We start from the raw sequence: 20,208 nt of genomic DNA, 5'->3' as shown, positions 1-20,208 counted from the left end.
CAAAGTTCGTGCGCTCAGACTAGTGTACCAAATTCTCCCCTTATCACCTAAACACAGCCCGAAATCTTGAGAGCATTGTGCAAGGTCCATGAGACCGTTTACTTCGCAAACTTGTTCAAATTGCTCCACAAAGCTATATGGGTATTGCTAGGTTCATACTTGTCTAGCTGCTTTGCTACAACAGGGATCATAGATTGCCCCATTGCCCCTTGCGTGACCCCTAATCCCAAGAGTAATGCTGTGGCTAAGGCTGTTGTGCTCTCCTTAGCGGATGTGTTGTCCATGAGCTGCCTAGCTACAAGTTCACTCAATGATAAGTCAGTCTCTACTGCTCGCTCTCTCTCTGCATTTGGTCTTGCTTTGGCTACACCAGCCAGGGCTAGCACACGCCGAGCCTCGTACATGTCTACATCTTGTTGGAGTTTCCTAGCCTTTTGCTCGTGGTTATAGGCAATTATGCTCTCTAGCGCCTTTCTAATCGCCTTTCTTTCCTCTTCTAGGTTTGCTACCACCTCCTCTACTGGCCTGCCCTGAACTACCATCCTAGTCAACAAGTCATACTCATTGACTAACTCCTACACCAAGACTGGGAATTCTCCCAAGTCCAGTCGGTCCTCTCCTTGTCCGCCTTGTGATCTGGACATTGCTCCCACTTCCAGCTCCACAAGGTTGTCGATCAATTTGAGTAGCTCCGGTAGCGTCCGATCCTCTATGTTGTTGCCTTCTGGATCTTTGTGTCCTCTTTAAGGTCCTACTAATGGGGCTCTCAGGCACCCAACTATATTTTGGGATCTTCTCCTAATAGTGGGTTCCTTGATGTTATTATATCTCCTGATGAGTTCCTTGTTATTGAAAGAAGTTGTCAATCTTATTCACAAATTGTGCTTTGTGCTTTCTAGTGCCCAGTGCGAAAACATGCTTCTCCTTTTCTTGTAGTGCACCTTTGTTGGTGAAATCAAAAAGTGAGGTGCGGATGCACGAAATGCTCAATGCAAACTCCACTCTTCCCCTCATGTTCGTAGCCTGATGTGTCTCTAAGCATAGGTTCTAACTGATCTAAGGTTTTATTGAAAGTCCTTATTGCATTCTATATTGTGCTTCAGGGTTGGTTGCTTGGTTGGTCGCCGAACGTCAAGTCAAATTCTAAATTTAGTCTGCTCAGTGTCTAGCTGTTTGGGGTGAATCCTCGATTATCCCGTCTGGCCTCTAGCTTCTAACGGCTAAAATGGGTTCCCTGGGGGATCAGAGATATGACCAAGGTAGCCAGGACTGTGGGGCAGGTTTAAAAACCTTCTATTTAAAGTTTTGGTGAATTGGTCTGATTTTGGGAATCGAACAGGCTGGTCCGATCTTGGGAATCAGACAGGCTGGTCCGATCCTGGGAATTCGACGGGCAGCTGGTCCGAGTTTCATGCTAGGAACAGTGGTCAAATTCTACTTTGGTCCAATTTCCCTAGTCGAACAAGGGAGGCCCGACTATTGCAATGGGTCGAGTGGTCCAAATCCGGGACTAGGACACGTGGTCAAATTTTGACATCGGATCCGATTATAACAGTTAGACGGGGGTGGTCCGATTTTTGGACTGGTCCGATTCTAGGACTCGGATCGGAAAAGTGTTCGATTTTCGGAGTCGGATGGTCTGACTCCAGAAATCGAGTGGTCCTATTCTGGGACTCGGAAGGGCTGGGACTCGGAAGGGCTGGTCTGACGGGTGCTTGAATCGATCGGCACTTCAACGATCTCCCCACAACTCTCTCTTTCTCTCGCTCTCTCCCTAGCTCTCAAGCTCACTCTCTTCTCAGAAGGCAGGATGTCAAATGTGGTTTTTCCTGGTTCCCTAGGCCTCTTATTGCCCCATCCTAGCCTGCTGTAACCTCATAAATTAATCCCTCATACTCTTCTAGCCAGAAAGCTGACTCTGTGCCCCTATTTCCCTGTTTCTAGCAATAGTAGAACCCTTCTATTTTCCTTATTTTTTCTATCCTAATCTTAACCTAATGCAACCAAAATCAAAACCAGAGATGGAGATGGATGGTTCTACTCTAATATTCAACAACAAATTAAAATACTTACTTGCTCCAAGGATCAAAACCTCCTAAATCTCCTAACTATCTCGAGCACCGGTTCAGGTTGCAAACCCTACTTCTATGCTCGATTCGATGCGCCCAGTGCTCAAGGCTCGATTCCGTCAGTCCCGGCAACGGAAGCAAAATGGAGAGGAGCTACGAAGCTCTACCCCGAGACCTACGGACTACTTATTCATCAAGCGTTTCAAGCCAAGCGGCCATGACTACCTCTCACATAGCCGACGTGCAATGCCTACCTTACGGGTGTAGTGAGCTTACCTTGATGCTCGATTGAGTTTCCTCCTCTCTCTTGCACTCTGATAGCTCCATGATCCTTGTGGCAAGCTCGAGCAACCTCAAGCCCCCTCCGTCAAGCTCCATCCTCCATAGCCGCGCAGGAGAAGAGAAGAGAAGAGAAGAAGAGAAGATGAAGAGAGAAGGTGGGGAGCTTCTTCTCCACGATCCTCACTCTCACACACTCACTCCCTCACTCCCTCACTCAAGCACAAGCAAGAAGGCAAGAAACAAGAGAGGAAGAAGAAGAAGATTTGGCCACACACAAGAATGAGCTTCTCATTCACTTTTGAACTTTACATACATGCCCTACTTTTTGGGCGGTCATCCCCACTTTTTACATGGCCGGCCATTAGCCTAGGTCCTGTTTTCCTATTTCCCACCGTTCTAACTTATCCCATTCCCAACTAATGCATACAATTTGCACACAAGTGAGCCCGTCACTCTTTTACAAGGATTCAGGAGTGCCTTCACATTTAATGCCATGCTTTTACTGTTTTCTTTTCTCAAGGTGACACTGAAGCCTTCTAGAGAGATCATCATTCAAATTTTCAAGGTCTGACCTCCATTCGTGGTGCCTTTTCCTTCCTTTGTCCTATGCCCTTTCGGTTATCTCCTTCTTCTATTTTTTCCGCACCTTTGCTCCATTTTCCGATCCTCTATGCTGTGGTAAACAACTATAGTTGTGGGAGACCTATTCATAATGTAAACAATAATATAAAGAGTTTCGGCCTTTGCGCATATTTTTCTTAGCCATCAATGCTTGTGCAACATTTATAACATGTCTATTTTTTCTTTTAGCAATCCGAATTTATTGTGAAATATACCTACATGTAAATTATTGCTTTTATCCCATGAGACCTCAAAAAGTCATTGAACTCATTAGAGAGGTATTATCCTATTATCCCCTTCAATTTGACTCTAAGTACTTAACTTTCAAGCTTGTTTTTGTTCCAACAATAGCCTTGGAAAGTTTGAAGTGCTCAAACAGTTCACTCTTTTCCTTCATAAAATATACCCAATTTTTTCTAAAGTAATTTTCAATGAATGTAACAAAATACTTGCCACAACGAGATACATTCTTGGCTAGGCTCCCAAACATCTATATGCATAGCATCAAGTATATTCTTACTTACATCTTTGTCATGCAAAAACGGTTGTCTTGCATGCTTTCCAAATTGTTATGATTTATAAACTTTATGTAATTTTGAAACTTTGAATATAGGTAAACATGTAATAAACCCTTTGGATTGCATTAATTTCAACTTTTGCAAGTTTGCATGTCCAATATACTTCTGCCATAATTCAATGTCTACAACCACACCTTTGCCTTAAGCATCATATATAGTACTAGAAAATATAATAGTGATTCTAGTATCGAAGGTAAACATGCAACCAACTCTACTTCCTTTTGCAATCAACCTACACTTATTGTTAAGGTCTTCAATAAAATAACTCTTTACATTAAATCTAACATACAATCCTTACTCTATCATTTGACCAATATATACCAAAATCTTTGTATGGATGGTACATATAAAAACATCTAGCAAACATTTTTTTGATCATCATGCAAGAACAAATGAAAATTTTTAATATGTGAAATCGGATGACATAAATCATTAGCTATCTCTCTATAACTCGAAATTTGTAAGTCTTGCATCTCTCCAAACCATTCAGCATGGTTGGTCATATGATTAGATGCATCAAAATCAATGTACCATAGATCATCACATGCCCCTTTTCCTATAACAACATTCATCATATTGACAAATAAACACTCATATTTGTCATGATTCTGTGTGAAGATAATGAATAATTTTCTTGCTACTACGAATATCATGCTTTTGATCAAAACAATGGGCTACAATATTACCTATTTTTCCATAGTAATGATAAACAATTCTAGAATTATTAAATCCTTAATTCTTTCATCATCTCTTTCTCTAGAGCTCCTCTTTCCTCTATAATTACCATGATCTCTTGAAATACACATGCCATCAAAGTGTGAATTTAATCCATTTTGATGGTTATTACCAATACGACCCATACCATCAAAATCATCATCATCAAGCATTTCCTCAATAGCTACTAAGGCATCTATAATGCTTCTCATATTTAAAACATACTTATTTATAGACATGTATGATTTCTTCAAGGTGTCCAATTCTTTCTTGAGTTGAATCTTCCATATCTTTGTGTTTACTGAAAATATATTCTCAAAGTTTGTTTAAATTGCATATAAGATTTCTCCATTTCTAATATATCCTAGTATAGTATTATAAAAAATGACTATAGATAGCCAATTCATTATCTTTTTATCTTTAGCATTCCATTTTTTTTCACACATTTAATCCTTCTACATTTGCAAGATTACTTATATTTGGTTTCATTTCTTCACTTAAACAAACTTGAAGAGGCCTTTTTTAATAAAGAAATTCATTATAACTATAATGAGTAGCTATCCTTATCTAACTTCTCAATAATTGGATTTCCATTGTTCTTACCTAATATGATACAAGTGAGTGCCAAACAACAAGCAAATCTTTTGTAACCCTTCACAAGATGTGCATAATAATATATCGGGTAAACTTTTTCACTCATTCCTTGACAATACATACAATCCATAACTGATTTGCAAATAAACCTTTTGTTTGCTCCTTAGAAAACACATCAAAACTTATGGATTTTAAATTTGTAACCTATGCACCACAAAAATATTAACATAACCAAAATTAGAGTATGCCTTGAAACTGTTGTGTGCAATCTTAAAGAGCAGAAATGGTATCCAAAGTGACCTCAGATATGGAATAAAACATATCCATAAGCCCCAAAGATAAGGGCTTATCTATCGAATATATACCATTTTTCTTGCATACCAAGTCACCCAATAAAATGAGATCTTTGCTCTGTCTTGCTTTCCGTGCCTTCATAGGCACTATCCAAGGAAAAGAGAGAGACAATGAAAGAGATTCTTAGCAACTGGTTGCTTTCTTGAATCCTTGCTCCTTTTACATCAATTCAACTTGCAAAAATAATATCTCTTAGTTGCATTTCTCTGATACCATGGTAGGGGATGTGCTTGAGCTATTGCATTGAACATACAGAATATACGATATAAGAGGAAGCTCATCAAGAACAAAAGAAGAGAGATGGAGACCAAAATATTTTCTTACTAGTTTTCTATTTCTCCTTTATTATAGAATGAAATGTACACAAAGTATAGGTAATATAGAATATAAAAAAAGTGACCAAATAAGTCAAACAATAAATAATTGACTATACTAATCAACTCATACTACAATTATGCTAGCTTAAGTAGATATAACTAAAGAAATACAATAAGTGATAAGTCAATGGACATGTGAGTATCATAATGACCACTAACGTACTAAGTGCAGATGTGTAGACCTATCTAATAAAGCAGTGAATCATCGATGTACTTCAAGAAGAAAGGAAAGCTAGACAAACTCTGAAGTATATACAACATCATATTGGGGAATATGGGAATTTCCCATAAGTTTGGGACACTACAACATATACATGCTATAATGACGTTTTCTTTATATATAAAAAATTTCCCCGTCATCGGTATTAGCGTCGGTATTAGCATCGCTAGAAAACGTGGTAGAGCTGCAGATGTAGCCCTGCCACAGTTAGAGCCACATAGGGCTAAGAGACAATTCCTGCTGTCAAAGAAGTTAGACAATCAATCCCAAATAATTACAAGACTTTGCAAACAAGTACTTTCATGACATTAATTAACAGAAATGTGCACTGTATTGATAAAGAAAATAACAGAACTTAAATTGAGAAGTGCTACTGCGACAAAGCAAATATGGAGTCATGCTACAAGATAGAAGTCCAAATCATATATACTTTGCTATTACATATGGAGGATAGAGGCCATAATGCCATACATAATACAAGATGGGGAGTAATTCTATGTAGCCTAATCTGCTCTCTACGACTTATCCTCATCAGAAAACTCCTCTCGCTGTAGTGGCATATCGAAGGGAGTCTGCAATAGCAAATGCATATATAATTGTGAGTACCAAATACAAACTGACATATAATGACAGATTTCTCAAATTAGGAATGATATTTATTACTACTTACCGGTCCTCCGCGAGCATAGAGCTTCTCGATCAGGGCACTCAAACCATGCTTCTCCCCATATGTCACCTCCAGTGCAGTCGGGTCGCGATTCGTAAAACCTTGCTGTGGCACACAAACATTGAAAAAAAACGTACTTGAGATTCATGTTCGAAATACATACATAAATATGGATGTCATTAAATTAGAGTACTCTACCCTATTAATACTTACAAAATCTGCCACGAATGTTGCGTGGCCGCCGCTACCAAGGTGATGCACCGATCCTACGTCCAAGCGTGCCTTTGCTGCATCCTTTTACTGCTTCCACTTGTTTGGAGTGGATGTCGCCTCATCCTGGAGATTACTCCAGTCCTCTATATCCAGCCACTCCGGCTTCGATTTGCCCTGCTTGACTGCTTCGTGTGCATCAGACCGCCTAATCACGCATACGCGTCATCATCCACCCTCTCGAAAATCTATCATTGCTAAAGGGCTGAGGGAACTCTCGATACAATGTATCGATTATGTACTCCTTGCTGGCATCTGGGATCTCCTTCCACTTGTCTGTAATGTTATGCCGAAATACTTGTTGGCACAACTCATGCATCCTAGAGATGACAACTTTTCCATCATCATTCATGTATAAATGGCTAGAGGCCTTATCTATGAGATACGAGTAACCTGCAAGATTTTGCAAACGGGTACTTTCAGGACATTAATACAAATGTGTCAAACACAATTTGAATTGATAAGTGCTATTGCGAAAATCTTCATGCGAAAATACATATTTGGTGGAGTGGGTTTCGTGTACTTCTTGTTGGCCCTGGGAGTGATCGGTGGGGTGCGTGAAGGAGTGGGAGTGATCGGTGGGGTGCCTGAAGGAGTGGGAGCAATAGACGTCTGCTTGCCACCGCCAGTGAAAGACGGTGTCGATTCCCTGGTGGCAGTGCGAGTGGGAGAGACTGCATCTGCGTCCCCACAACAGGAGCTACCTCCTCCTCGACCACATGACTCTGAAGCAAAGCGAGACCTGCGACTGCGTCTACTGGAGATTGACGCATCAAACCGTCTAGAGTCTGTCGATCGTGCTGAGGTGGAACGGGAAAGCTCTGCATCGGCTCTATCTCTGACCCGTGTTAGCTGCTCCGGTGAGAAACGCGCTAGTATCGCGTCGATGTTGTCATTTGTAAAATCCCGGCTCATCCTGCCGTCCATGCCCAAATCCTAAACCTGCACATACAAGGAAAAATAAGTCAATTTGATAATGAATTGCAAGATATAATAAAACTAAGACTTAATTTGCAAGACTTCATTTTAAAATAATAATAAAAATTAGATAATACAAAATACAATACTCCAAAAACATACAAACTGTCCTAACCGATTTGCAAAAAGTGGACATGATGTAGTGGGAGGAACGTTTTGATCGAGTCACTTTTGTTTAGGGTTCCACAATCTCATCTTGACATAGCTCAGTATACACCGGAAGGTCTATACAAAATTCTCCACAAAATGAGGACTCTGCTTCATTTTCAAAAAACCCATCCTCTATCTCCTCTATCTCCATAGGTGAGATGTCTTGGTCCTCCAGGGAGTTCATCTTAGTTTTTTGTATGCCTTCTGTCATTGCCACTATTAAAGGTGTCTCTTCTACGATCGGTATGGGGGTTCTGGCAAACATTGGGATACTCCTAGATGTCATGGGAATGACATACCACCATTGAGATTGTTGCGGATTAGGGAAAAAAACGACCTGATCCATATTATGATTAGTATAAAAGTCCACTTTGAGATTGCTAAAGCGCATCAAGTATTAGGAACGCTTACCTGCTCACAGTGATTTGGCAAAACAAATGTATCACTCAAATCGGTCCACTTCTTCATTGAGTCAATCTCAACAAAGCCACTCGACCCTCGCCGAACAGTTGCACCTGCTTCTTCGAGAGTAACCTTGAACCATTGCACATCAAATATGGTAACGGAGAAACTTCGATAGTCCACTGCAAGGATACTCTGTAAACATCTGAAATACTCCATCTCTGCAACTACACGGTTTGGATCTGTGGCACGTTGTCGGCTTTCCTGCTCAAACATTGCCATCACTCCACAGTCCATTGTTTGTCAAGCGTAACTTGCCGATGTGCTCTACTCTGAAATGTCGTCCACGTGACCATGCTACACTATGGACCTTATACTGGGAGAAGAACAAGTATATTAGTTGCGATTTGTAGTATAGATTGTAATTTCTTGGGATTGCATCCATACCTTGGGATTGCATCCACGTGAGAAGTCCCACTCTTCTTTAGTTACTCTTTCTCCATCTTGAGATGCTTTGGTTAGGTCCTCATGTAGCCATCTAGTGGACATGAGTATCGAATGGGCCGTTGCCGCGTACTCTGTCGAAAGTCAGATCTTGCAGACTTTCGCTCAACGAGAGCATCCTCATACCGTTGCAGCCAGTTCTCCATCGTAGCGCTATGCAGCATACAAAATCGGTTCACCTTGGACTCCATGGATGCATCCATCTTCTTCTCTATTCTGTTTCCCACTAGGATATCTCCATTCAGACGATCATCCTCCTTAAGTGACCATATCAAGCCTTTGTCCCGGTCCACAGTGGATAACCACTCAGAAATATACACCCAAGGCCTCCGACACTAACCAACCTTCAGCCATGCTATCCTCAAGACGAGCCCGTTGTCGCACAAATCCCTTTAAGGTCTTCATGAAACGTTCAAGGAAAAACATCCATCGAGTATGGACTGGACCTGCAACCTGCAATTCATCTACAATATGCACTAGAAGATGGGTTTGTATCGTGAGCATACTAGTGGGAAGATACTTCTCCAAAAGACAAGCAGTCTCTACTGCCATGCATTTCGCGGATTCAATCGATGATGTGTGAATCTCTTTTTGGGAGACAAACTGAACCAACTCGGACAATTTGTAAATGGCTATCCGTACCTCCGATGTCAGAGACCCCGCAATTGTGATCGGCAATATGAACTATGAAAACCATGTAATTAACATTGTGTATAAACAAACGGAGATTCTGAAATCTAATATGCAGAATCATGCCATACGCAGCCTCATACCATACATATGTGACACATCTTATGCCAATCATGGGATTTGAGTCCTGTCAGTTGGTCATCCTTTGTGAATGCTATCTTGAGAGAACGCATTAGGCCAGTCGGTGTGCGAAAGGACTTGATGTTTTCCTTTACTCGTCGCACTTCATTGCCAGACAAAACTCAAGGAGCGCGCGGCAATTGCACTCGACCATCGACGCCACTTATAGGCAAATATGGTTCCATCTTTCCCACCGCTTTCAAATCCATCCTCGCTCCTAGTGTGTCTCGCTACCCAGTGAGGTGGTCCCATAGCAAGCTACCCACATTCTTAAAAATGTGCATGGGATCTAAAAGGTGGTTAATCTTTAGTTTTTTCCAATAAGTGAGCTCATAGAAAATTGAGAAGCGTCGCATTCCACTGGGAAGCGAGTCTTGGTCCACCATCCTGCGATCAAACCAGCTAAGTGTGTTCATTCTCGCAGGAGGGCGACCAAGAAATCCTTCTCTCATGACATGACCCTCTGGCAAAAAAGTTTGATGTCCCTCAAATACCATCTTCTTCATAGATTTTGACATACGAGAATCCAACCTTGGTCCACACAGAGGACATGCATGGTAACGTGATGTGACTAGCCTTGTAGAACACACATGTACAATGAGGCATGTCATAATACCAACATCGCTCAAAGAAAACTAGCAAAATAAGAAACCACGCTTTACCAGAGTATTCTCCATAACCTGGAAAGTCATGCATGGTCCATATAAGAATTTCCCTTATAGTTGCAAATTGCCTACCAATATGTTTGCTCATGTCCTCCACTACAATTCCCTCCCACAACTCCTTTAGCTCAACAATCAATGGAGAGAGGTAGACATCCATATTCTTGACTTTGTATCATCCAGGCACAAGCAAGCTGAGCAGAAGGTGTCCTTTCTTGGTGGAAAGCCATGGTGGTATATTGTAGTTAACAAGGACCACGGGCCATACACTATAGGAGGTGGAACGTAAACCAAAAGGATTTACCCCATCCATGGCAAGACCGAATCATAGATTCCTCGCCTCCTTTGCAAAGTCAGTCAATGTGATGCCATGCTTCTGAGTCAGCTGGTGTACGCTGTACACCATCAGTGGATCGATTTTCCACATGCCATGTAGTCAAATTTGTAAAACTCTTGGTCCGAAAAATGTGACGAACACGCGGTATCAGCGGAAAGTGCCTCAAAACCTTTTGCGGAACAGTCTGTCCTTGCAAGTCATTTCGATACCTATCCGCACCGCACTTGGGACATGTGGCCAACAATTCAAACTCTCCCCGGAAGAGAACACAATCATTGGGGCAAGCGTGAATGCAATTATAATCCATGCCTAGCTTTTGCAGCACTTGTCTTGCATCGTCACGAGACTTAGGCATCGTGTTTTGGATAGGCAAAATATAAGATTTCAACGTTCTACAAATTGCAATGAAGCATGTTATTAGAGTGCTATTTAGCACATTTTAATGGCTTTCAATAAAGAATTATACACATCATAATTGCTCCATCCATAATTTGTTTGTATGCTCAACAATGCAAGAAGTGTCTTCAAACGGGATACCCGACTCCCATCATACAATGGAATGGCAGCCTCCGCAATTAAAGGATCTTGGGATTCCAAGTCCGTAGGAAGCAATGATTCGATCATGTCCTCTAACGCGGGCTCCAAAAAAGCAGGAGGATCGTCCATGTCTCCAGCATTCTCACCCATAGAAGGGGGTTAAGAGTTATCACCTTCTATGAGACTGTTAGTTATCTCAGATGGCATTTGTATAGAGCGCGGATGAACCCATCTTACTAGACACAAGAGATCTGCGGACTGCAATGTATCGACATGGCCCTGACCCTGTAAATGACATTGAGGAGCTAACTTCTAAGATAACCCCAAACTGTTATACTTAAATCAATTACATGTCATATAGTACGTAATGAGAGAGAACTTACCACAATCTCGTAATTCAAGACTGCTTGGTCGATTATCTCAACTCAAAACTCTCCATACCGTTGCACATGCTCTATGGACAAACAACGTTTTCGACGAATGGCCAATTTGCATTGGGTGCATGGACATGGGACACGTTGATTGAGCCAAGCCTCACGATCACCACCATGTTGGTCGTGAGTGCTAGACATCTTGATTGCGATGTAATGGAATGATAATTTAATAAATATTCTATATTGTATATTGGGACCACTCCACTATATATATTTCAGGTATTTTTTTTAAAAAAATTCATACCTATCTCTTTGAGTTCGGCTCTAAACTTATCTATCTTTGAGGTCGGCTCTAAACTTATCTATCTTTGAGGTCCGCTCTAAACTATGCTCACACACATACATTTTCATACCTACATTGCAAAGAATAAAAACCAACAAAAGAAAATTTTTGAAAACACTCACTTCCATTTCTCTCTCTTTCAATACTTCCTAACCTACATTGCAAAGCAACACAAAGCAACACAAAGATCGAAGACAAACCAATACTTTCTAACCTACATTGCAAAGCAAAACAAAGATTGTAAAGAAACCAAAACACGACATACCGTCGTGCTCTCTTCTTCTTCCACGACCTCTTCGTGCGGGCGACGCTCCTCTCCTCGCGTGCGGCTCGCAGCTTGCTTCCTTGCTCACCTCCCTTGCTCACCTCCCTCTCTTTCTCACAATCCTTTCTTTCTCTTTGCCTTCACGCGCTCAAATGAAAGAAATGTTCGGGTTTCGGTGAAATTTTGCCGCAGTAAATCGTTGGTATTAGTGTCCGTATCTGCGTCTTTAGAAACGTCGGTATACCGACGTCGAAAAAAAAACGTTGCAACTTAGCATCGCTATATGTGTGTACCCTTGTAGTGGGATATGTGGTCAAATCTTTGAATTTGTCATAACTTGAATACTATAACTCCAAATTGAGCGCTTTATAGCTCAATAGATTCCATTTTTCAAGTGCTTTTCAATGATAGGTCACATCATATGGTTTTGAGAAACTTATGGGCATGTTATCTGGGTGCCACCTTTTTAGTATTAAAAAAATGAGAATTGGGAGATTCCCAAACTCACTAATATTGTGTTATACCCTATCAGATCTTGCACAAAGTAAACTCAAGACTCATAAAAGGGACTCTAACAATGAGCCATTACTCGATTCTTCTCCTAATTAGCCCTCATAAGCTATCAATTTATGATGGTCTTGAATTTCCATGCAATGGTTGCAAAGCATATACTCACCATCTCCTTTTTCACCACTCAGTCTTCTCCTTCATCCTTCTTTTTTATGGTTGAAAACACATGTCTCCATAAAGCTCATTTTTCTCTCTAATGATAGCCTCTCATAATGCACTTATTTTCAGAAAGCATCCTTTTTTGTATTTAGATATTTCTTTTGGCACCACACACTACAAGATATAGACCTTATACTAATGTTAAAAGCGACGAAAATGTAAATAAAGAAATTCGCCCCTGCCGTCGCAAAAAGCATTGTTATTGGCGATGCCATAGAATAGTTGGTATTAGCGTTGTTATCAGCATCACTATTTGCGTCGGTATCAGCTAATACCGATGCAAATAGCGACATTGATAATGAAGCTTTGCGATGCTAATAACGACGCCAGTAATGACGCATGTAGGTAAATTTGTGATTCTAATAGTGACAGTAACAGGGAAAAAAAAAATTATGGCAGGGCAGCTTGGGCCATACAAAATAATTTCTGCACTATGTACAATACTCGTGTAAATAAAGACAATGTGTACTTAAATCATAACATTGATACATGAAATAAATACATGATTGCATAATGAAACTGGTACAATCATGGCAAGATATCACTACTACATAGAAAATGTTTATATAGATCACATGACCAAGAAAGAAGGGTGTGTGAGCTCCGGGGATCCAAGGGCGAGCTATAGATCATCGCCATCCCAAAGCTCGTCCCGTCGCAAAGGAGAATCAAACGAACTGTTTAAAAAAAGAAACAACTACACATCAGTCCACCATATAATAATGCATTCTAATTAAACATGTAACTACGGACAAGAAAGATGAGTGACTTACAAGGACGCCACATCCATACAATCAGTCGATCAATGCAGTGAGACCGTGCCTCTCTGCATATCGAGTCTCAAGGCCGGTGGGATCGCGATTTGTAATGGAGTGCTGCAAAGGAAACAAAATACTAACTGTTAGAAACACGATTGTCAGTACAAAGGATATTGCAAAAAAATAAGCAAGCAAAACAAAAGAAAAACTTACAAAGTCCTCTAGATATGTCCTACGGCCGCCACTCCCAAGATGATGGACCACTTCGGCCACTCCCAAGATGATGGACCACTCCGGCCCCTAGTCGTGCTCTCGCCGCCTTTGCGCTGCTGTCTCCAACATCTTGGAGAATCTGTAGCCTCCTCCCTCAGTCGGCGCCAGTCGTCCGAATCTAGCCACTCAGGCTTTGCAACCCCACTCTTGAGTGCCTTGCATGCGTCTGATCGTCTGTGTGACATATACACACGCATGCACTCCATCATCCAGCCCGTAGAAAACCCATCTACTGCGGCTGGTACCGAAAACTCCTCATGCTTATAGTCCTTTCTCCCCTCTGGTATGTTTTTCCAATGATCCAAGATGTTGTGCCGAAAAACTTGTTGGCACAACTCTCTCATGCAAGTCATCACCCTTCTCCCATTATCATTCATGATGATGTCTCCTAATCTATTATCTACAAGGTAGGCATACCCCTCTGGGGTATGCCTAAGATGGGTCCTCTCCCACCTGCGACCACGCTCCTAGGCATATCCAGGAGACCCCTGTACATCTAGTGTATTAACCGGGGTAGTATCTATAGGAGTAGCATCCATAGGGGTGCCACCTGCGGATGGTTGAGTAAAAGCCGGAGTGACTAGAGTAAACGTCCCCACAGGTGTGACAAATCCCGGTGGTGACACAACTCTAGCAGAACGATGAGACGGAGATACCGCGTCCGTGCCTCCATAGCAACCACCTAAGCCGCGCTCTCTGGAATCGCCATGAGAGCAAGGAGTAGCACCTGTATCCCGAGCCGACTGCAGGCTCACTGCATCTGTATCTCTGCAGCATCCCCCTGACCCTGAAGCACTCCCTTTGTCTGGCCCAAGTCTGGAGTATTGACCTTATCTGCTCGAAACTGAAGCATCTGATCAAGCTGAAGTAGATCTAATAGAGCAACCTGACAATGTTTGAGACAGCTTGTGGTCTGCCATGTCTCTGAATCTTGCCATCTGATCTGGAGACATGCGTGTGAAGATATCCTGAAACTCCTCATCACTCATCCCTTGACTCATCTTGATGATCTAAGTATCCACAAAGGTCACCTGCACAGACAAAAAATGATGTTAGCATAATCAATTTAAATCTTAAAAAAATAATCTTACTTAAAATGCATATCTTATGTACCCTTATAAGCGATTAGTCAACGAAGTGAGTAAGTGGATGCTCCAAGTATGAAGTATCCTATGGTCCCATGTCAATCTCCTGACACAACTCAACACATAAACTGGAAGGTTGATAGACATGTCACCATAAAAGGATGAGTCCATCTCGTTTTCCAAGAACTCTTGGACTCCTGTATTTCTATCATTGTTACTCGTCGTTGGCTTCTCTACATGCTCCAAGCTTTCCGTGGCCTCCACCCCTTGCAGTATCAACCCCTCTATTTGCATATTGTCCTTATCTATGCTCGGAACATCGCTTTGATCATATACTCTCGCACTTCGGGGAGCTGAATGAATAACATACCACCATCGAGGTTGTTGGGGGTTTGGATAGAAGATTACATGTTCATAAACACGTACAAGAGAGATTTAACTATTGTGACATGTACCATGTCGTAATACAATTAACAAACAAATGAGTTTATGCACCTGTTCACAATGGCCCGACAACACAAAGGTGTCGCGCAAATCCGTCCATTTTTTTTTGGAATCTATTTTGAGAAATCCAAATGGACCTCGTCGAACTGTGGCTCCAGCTCCTTCAAGTACCACTTTGAACCACTACACATTGAATAGTATCATGGAGAAGCTATGGTAATCCACCGTAACAATACTTTGCAAGTTCCCAAAATACTCCATCTCATCTATAACCGTGTTTGGATCCGTTACTCATTGTCCGCTCTCTTGCTTGAACCTTGCCATGATACCACCGTCTGTTGTGGAGTGCATTTTGTCAATACGCTCCACGCAGAAATGCCGTTTGCGTGACCACGATGTACTATATATTTTATATTGTACATTGAAACACTCAATTAGTTGTCGCATATAAAATATAGATACGACAAACCCTAAACATGTCATCACCTTTGGACTACATCCCCTCGAGAATTCCCACTCCTTGGTTCAGACCTCCGCCCCTTCACGAGACCCTGCAGTCAAAGCTCCATGCAAGCATCGCGTTTACATAAACTGCGACATCTCCTCCATGCCCTTAGGATATCGAATCGGTCGATGGCACGTACTACGTCAAAATTCAGATTGTGCTTCCGCTCGATCTTGCCTAGCTTGCTGGTACCTGGCGAGCTACATCTCCATAGAGGCATGGTGCAACATACAAAAGTGATTCACTTTCTCCTCCATTGCAGCATCCATTCTTTTTTCTACCCCATTTCCAACCACCACATCTCCGGTCAGTCTATCATTGTCCTTCAATGACCATAGCATACTATTGTTTGGATCCACCATTGGTAGCCATTGTTAAATATGCACTAGCACCTCAGACACCAACCAACCTTTAGCCATGCTACCTTCTAACCGAGCTTGTTGTCGCAAAAAGCCTTTCAGGGTTTTCATGAAGCGCTCCAAGAAGAACATCCATCGCGTATGGACAGGTCCAGCAATCTCCACTTCATCTACAAGATGTACAAGAAGGTGGATTTGTATCGTGAGCATGCTAGTAGGTAGGTATTTCTCAAAGAGATAAACCATCTCCACTGCTTCCTGCCTCGCGAATTCAATAGAGGAGGTCTTAATCTCCTTCTATGAGATCCATTGCAATAAAATCAAGAACCTGTAAATGACCCCGCGTATTTCTGGAGTAAGGCATCCTGCAATTGCAATCGGTAGTACAAATTGCCACAAATGAGAAAGCATTATGAACAATGACTACACTCCAAATAGCAAAATGCGCAGGCCACTTACAATCCATTTGTAGTACAAACCTAACATATCTTATGCCAATCATGGGATTTTAGCCCTGATATAATTGGTCATCTTTAGAAAATGCAGACTTGAGAGAATGCATCATCGAATATTGACGGACTGTTGACCATTGCACTTGCTCATATCTTGCACAGTGATCCCCTCCTCCTCGCACAAAATCTTAAGCTCATTGACTAATGGATGAAGATACACGTCCATATTTTTGACTTTGTAGGTCGGGGACGAGTAAGCTAAGGATGAGATGTCCTTGCTTCGTACAAACCCATGGAGAGATATTGTAGTTGGCAAGGACTATAAGCCACACAATGTAAGAAGTTGAGTGTAGACCGAATGGGTTTACACCATTCATTGCAAGACCGAGCCAAAGATTCCTTGCCTCTCGGGCAAAGCCTAAGAAGGTAGAGTCAATGTGGCTCGATGCGCGTGAATCCACTGATATTCCTTGAACTCCATCTGTGGAACTATTCTACGCATGCCACGTTGTCAAGCTCACCATGCCGGACATATGAAACATGTGGTTTATGCGGGGGATAAGCAAAAAGTATCTAAGAACTTTTTGAGGGATGGTTTGCCCTTGCAAGTCCTGCAGATACCTGTGAGAACCACACTTTGGACATGTCTGCATAGTCTCGTATTCTCCTTGAAACAGTATACAATTGTTGATACATGCATGGATGCTAGTGTAGTCCATGCCAAGCTTTCGTAAAACATGTTGTGGATCATCACGAGACTCAGGCATTGTATTTGCTATTGAGATGGCAAGCTCAACACATGCGAACATTGATGATGGACCGCCTAGCTAGATGGGTCTGCATGTCTACACTTAGCACGTTGGTGGTTATTATGATACTCACATGGTCATTGACTTATCACTTATTATATTTATTTTGTTACACCTACCTATAGCTGGCAAAGACATAGTGCCAGTCGATTAGTGTAGCCGGTTATGCACTGTTTGACTTAGTAGGCTACTTTCCTTTATGTTGTATTTTATCTATACTTTGTGTACATTGTATATTTTATGGAAGAAGAAGAATAAACCAGCAAGAAAACGTTTTGGCCTCCGTCTCTCTTCTTGTATTCTTGAGTGAGCTTCCTCTTGTGTATATTGTGTGTATTTGGCGCAGCACCTCAAGCAAGTCCCCCCACCACGCGATTCTTGACATGGTATCAGAGCAGCACCACTGAGAGAGGCTGATTTTGAAGGCTAAAGTGAAGGAGAAGAAGCAAGGTTCGAGCAAGCAAGAAACGGGTAAGAAGCTCTCCCATTCTTCCACTCTCTCTCTTGGATAGTGCCTGTGGAGGCACCGGAAGCAGGGTCGAGCAAAAATCTCAGATTGCTGTGAGATTTGGTGTGTGAATAGATCAATGTATATTTTTGCAGATCAACCCTTTAGGAATTCCCCGTAGTTATTTTGGGCGTCTGATGCCGTTTCATGCCCCGTTTTAGAGCCGCAAGGTTATGGACAACAGTTTCAGGGTACACTGTGATTTCGGCTGTATTGACCGAAAGTGGGTGCGCAGGTTATAGATTGTGAATCTCTAATTTTTGAGGTGTTTGCAGGAAGAAAACATAAGGTTTATCTACAAACATGTTGCAGATTACATGTACTATTGAGCAATCAGTGAAAAGGTTGCTTGGTGTAGTGCTATGCATGTGTTTTGAAAGATTGTAAAAGACTAGCTTCCTATGATGTATCCTTGTTTGTGATAATGGCAGAGAACAGTGGAAATCCCATTATTGAGAAGCTCGACAAGAACAACTACCCTTCATGGAAGTTCCGTGTGATGAACTTCCTCATTGGAAAGGGCCTTTATGAGTTTGTCTCAGGTGAAGAAAAGAAGCCAGAGCTGGGTATCCCTCTGACTACAGATGAATTAAAAGCATGGAAAGAGTGGAATGCGAAAGATAAAAAGGTGATGTACTGGCTATCTGCAATCATTGATAATACTATGCTGGGACATATCAAGAATGCAAAACTTCCCATGCAGCTTGGACAATTCTTGAGAGCATGTTTTCAGTAAATACAAAGGCAGGAGAGATTCAACTCAAGCAAGTGTTGAATGCCTTGAAGAAAGGGAAAATGTATGTCAATGAGTATGTGTTGAGGGTGAGGAGCATTGCAAATTCTTTAGCAGTGATTGATGCGATGCTATATGATGATGATTTAGTTTTATCCACTCTGAGTGGCCTTAACAATGAGAAGGCATGGAAATCGTTTGTTACTTTAGTATATGTACGGAAGCCATTTCCAAATTTTGATGAGCTGATCTCTCTCATGATTACTAAAGAGATCATTATGCAAGGTGATTCGTCTGAAAGAAATGGTGAACAGGTCCAAGCATTTTACTCGAGTTCAGGAAGGGGACATGGTAGATCCTCTTCGAGAGGCCGTGGCATGGGACATATTGGCGATAACTAGCAAAACATGTTCAATCAACAGTTTGGTGAAATTTAGGTTTATGGAGGCAAAGGAAAATTTAGAGACAGGGGGAGCTCTAGAGGAAGAGGTGGATGGCAGAATAGAGGTTCTGGAAATTCTGCTATTGTTTACCTTTATTGTGGCAAAACAGGCCATATTGCAGCCCATTGCTATGCAAAGAAGGATGATATTCGCAGTGGTAAATTGTAGCAAGGAAACTATGCATCGTCTTCACGACAGAATGAAGACAAAAATGAGCATCTATTTGTTATGCAACATATGATGAATGCAGTTACAGGAAAGGGGACACATGATGATGTATGGTATGTCAATTGAGGTGCATCTAATCATATGATCAGTCATGTTGAATGGTTTGGAGAGATGCAGGACTTACAAAACCTAGGTTACGTGCAGATGGGTGATGATTCATGCCACCCAATTTTAAACATTGGAAAGGTTCCCTTATCCTTGTATGATGGCCAAACAAAGAGTCTGACAGATGTATTACATGTGCCATCAATTACAAAGAATCTAGTATCTATTGGCCAAATGGTAGAGCAGGGATTGTAGATCCGATTCAATGAAAAACGTTGTTTTATAGAAGACTTTAATGATAAGTACAGGTTGGTCGCAAAAGGAAGTAGAGTTGGCCGAATGTTCACTTTAGATGCTGGAATTCCTGCAATGGATGCTGCTATATGTGCTAAAGGAAAAGAAGTAGTTGCAGATATTGAAATATACCCATAGCTTCCTTGAACAGTATCAATAAATGTTTCAATAAAAATTAGTTGCAGATATTGAAATATGGCATAAACATATTCAACATGCAATGGATGCTGTGGGTATACTGTTCAAGGAAGCTATGGGTATAAAATTAATATGCTATGGCTACTGTTCAAGGAAGCTATGGATACTGTCACATTTATTGATGACTGCAATATCTGCAACTACTTCTTTTCCTTTAGCACATATAGCAACATCCATTGCAGGAATTCCAGCATCAATTAATGTCCATTGATGAAGGAAAAAAGTGATGTGTTTGAG

General features: G+C 41.5%; 1 protein-coding gene across 1 annotated transcript in view; it reads right to left on the bottom strand.

Moving 5' to 3' along the window:
* Window positions 1–6,253: 6,253 nt before the first annotated feature.
* LOC148030713 (uncharacterized) overlaps window positions 6,254–20,208 on the bottom strand; it is a 114,304-nt gene continuing 100,349 nt past the window's right edge. Inside the window, exons 2-4 of the mRNA XM_087687409.1 lie at window positions 6,690–6,770; window positions 6,480–6,581; window positions 6,254–6,381 (exon numbers count right to left, since the gene is read on the bottom strand). Coding sequence (XP_087543535.1) covers window positions 6,325–6,381; window positions 6,480–6,581; window positions 6,690–6,770 — 240 coding nt within the window. The 3' untranslated portion in view covers window positions 6,254–6,324. The remainder of the gene's footprint in view (window positions 6,382–6,479; window positions 6,582–6,689; window positions 6,771–20,208) is intronic.

The sequence above is a fragment of the Lygodium microphyllum genome, chromosome 10 (assembly GCF_053477565.2).
Source record: "Lygodium microphyllum isolate KBCC chromosome 10, Lygodium_microphyllum_v1.1.10, whole genome shotgun sequence".
Classification (NCBI taxonomy): domain Eukaryota; kingdom Viridiplantae; phylum Streptophyta; class Polypodiopsida; order Schizaeales; family Lygodiaceae; genus Lygodium; species Lygodium microphyllum.
Note: the sequence above shows the minus strand (reverse complement) of the source record. Positions and strands in the feature narration are given on the sequence as shown.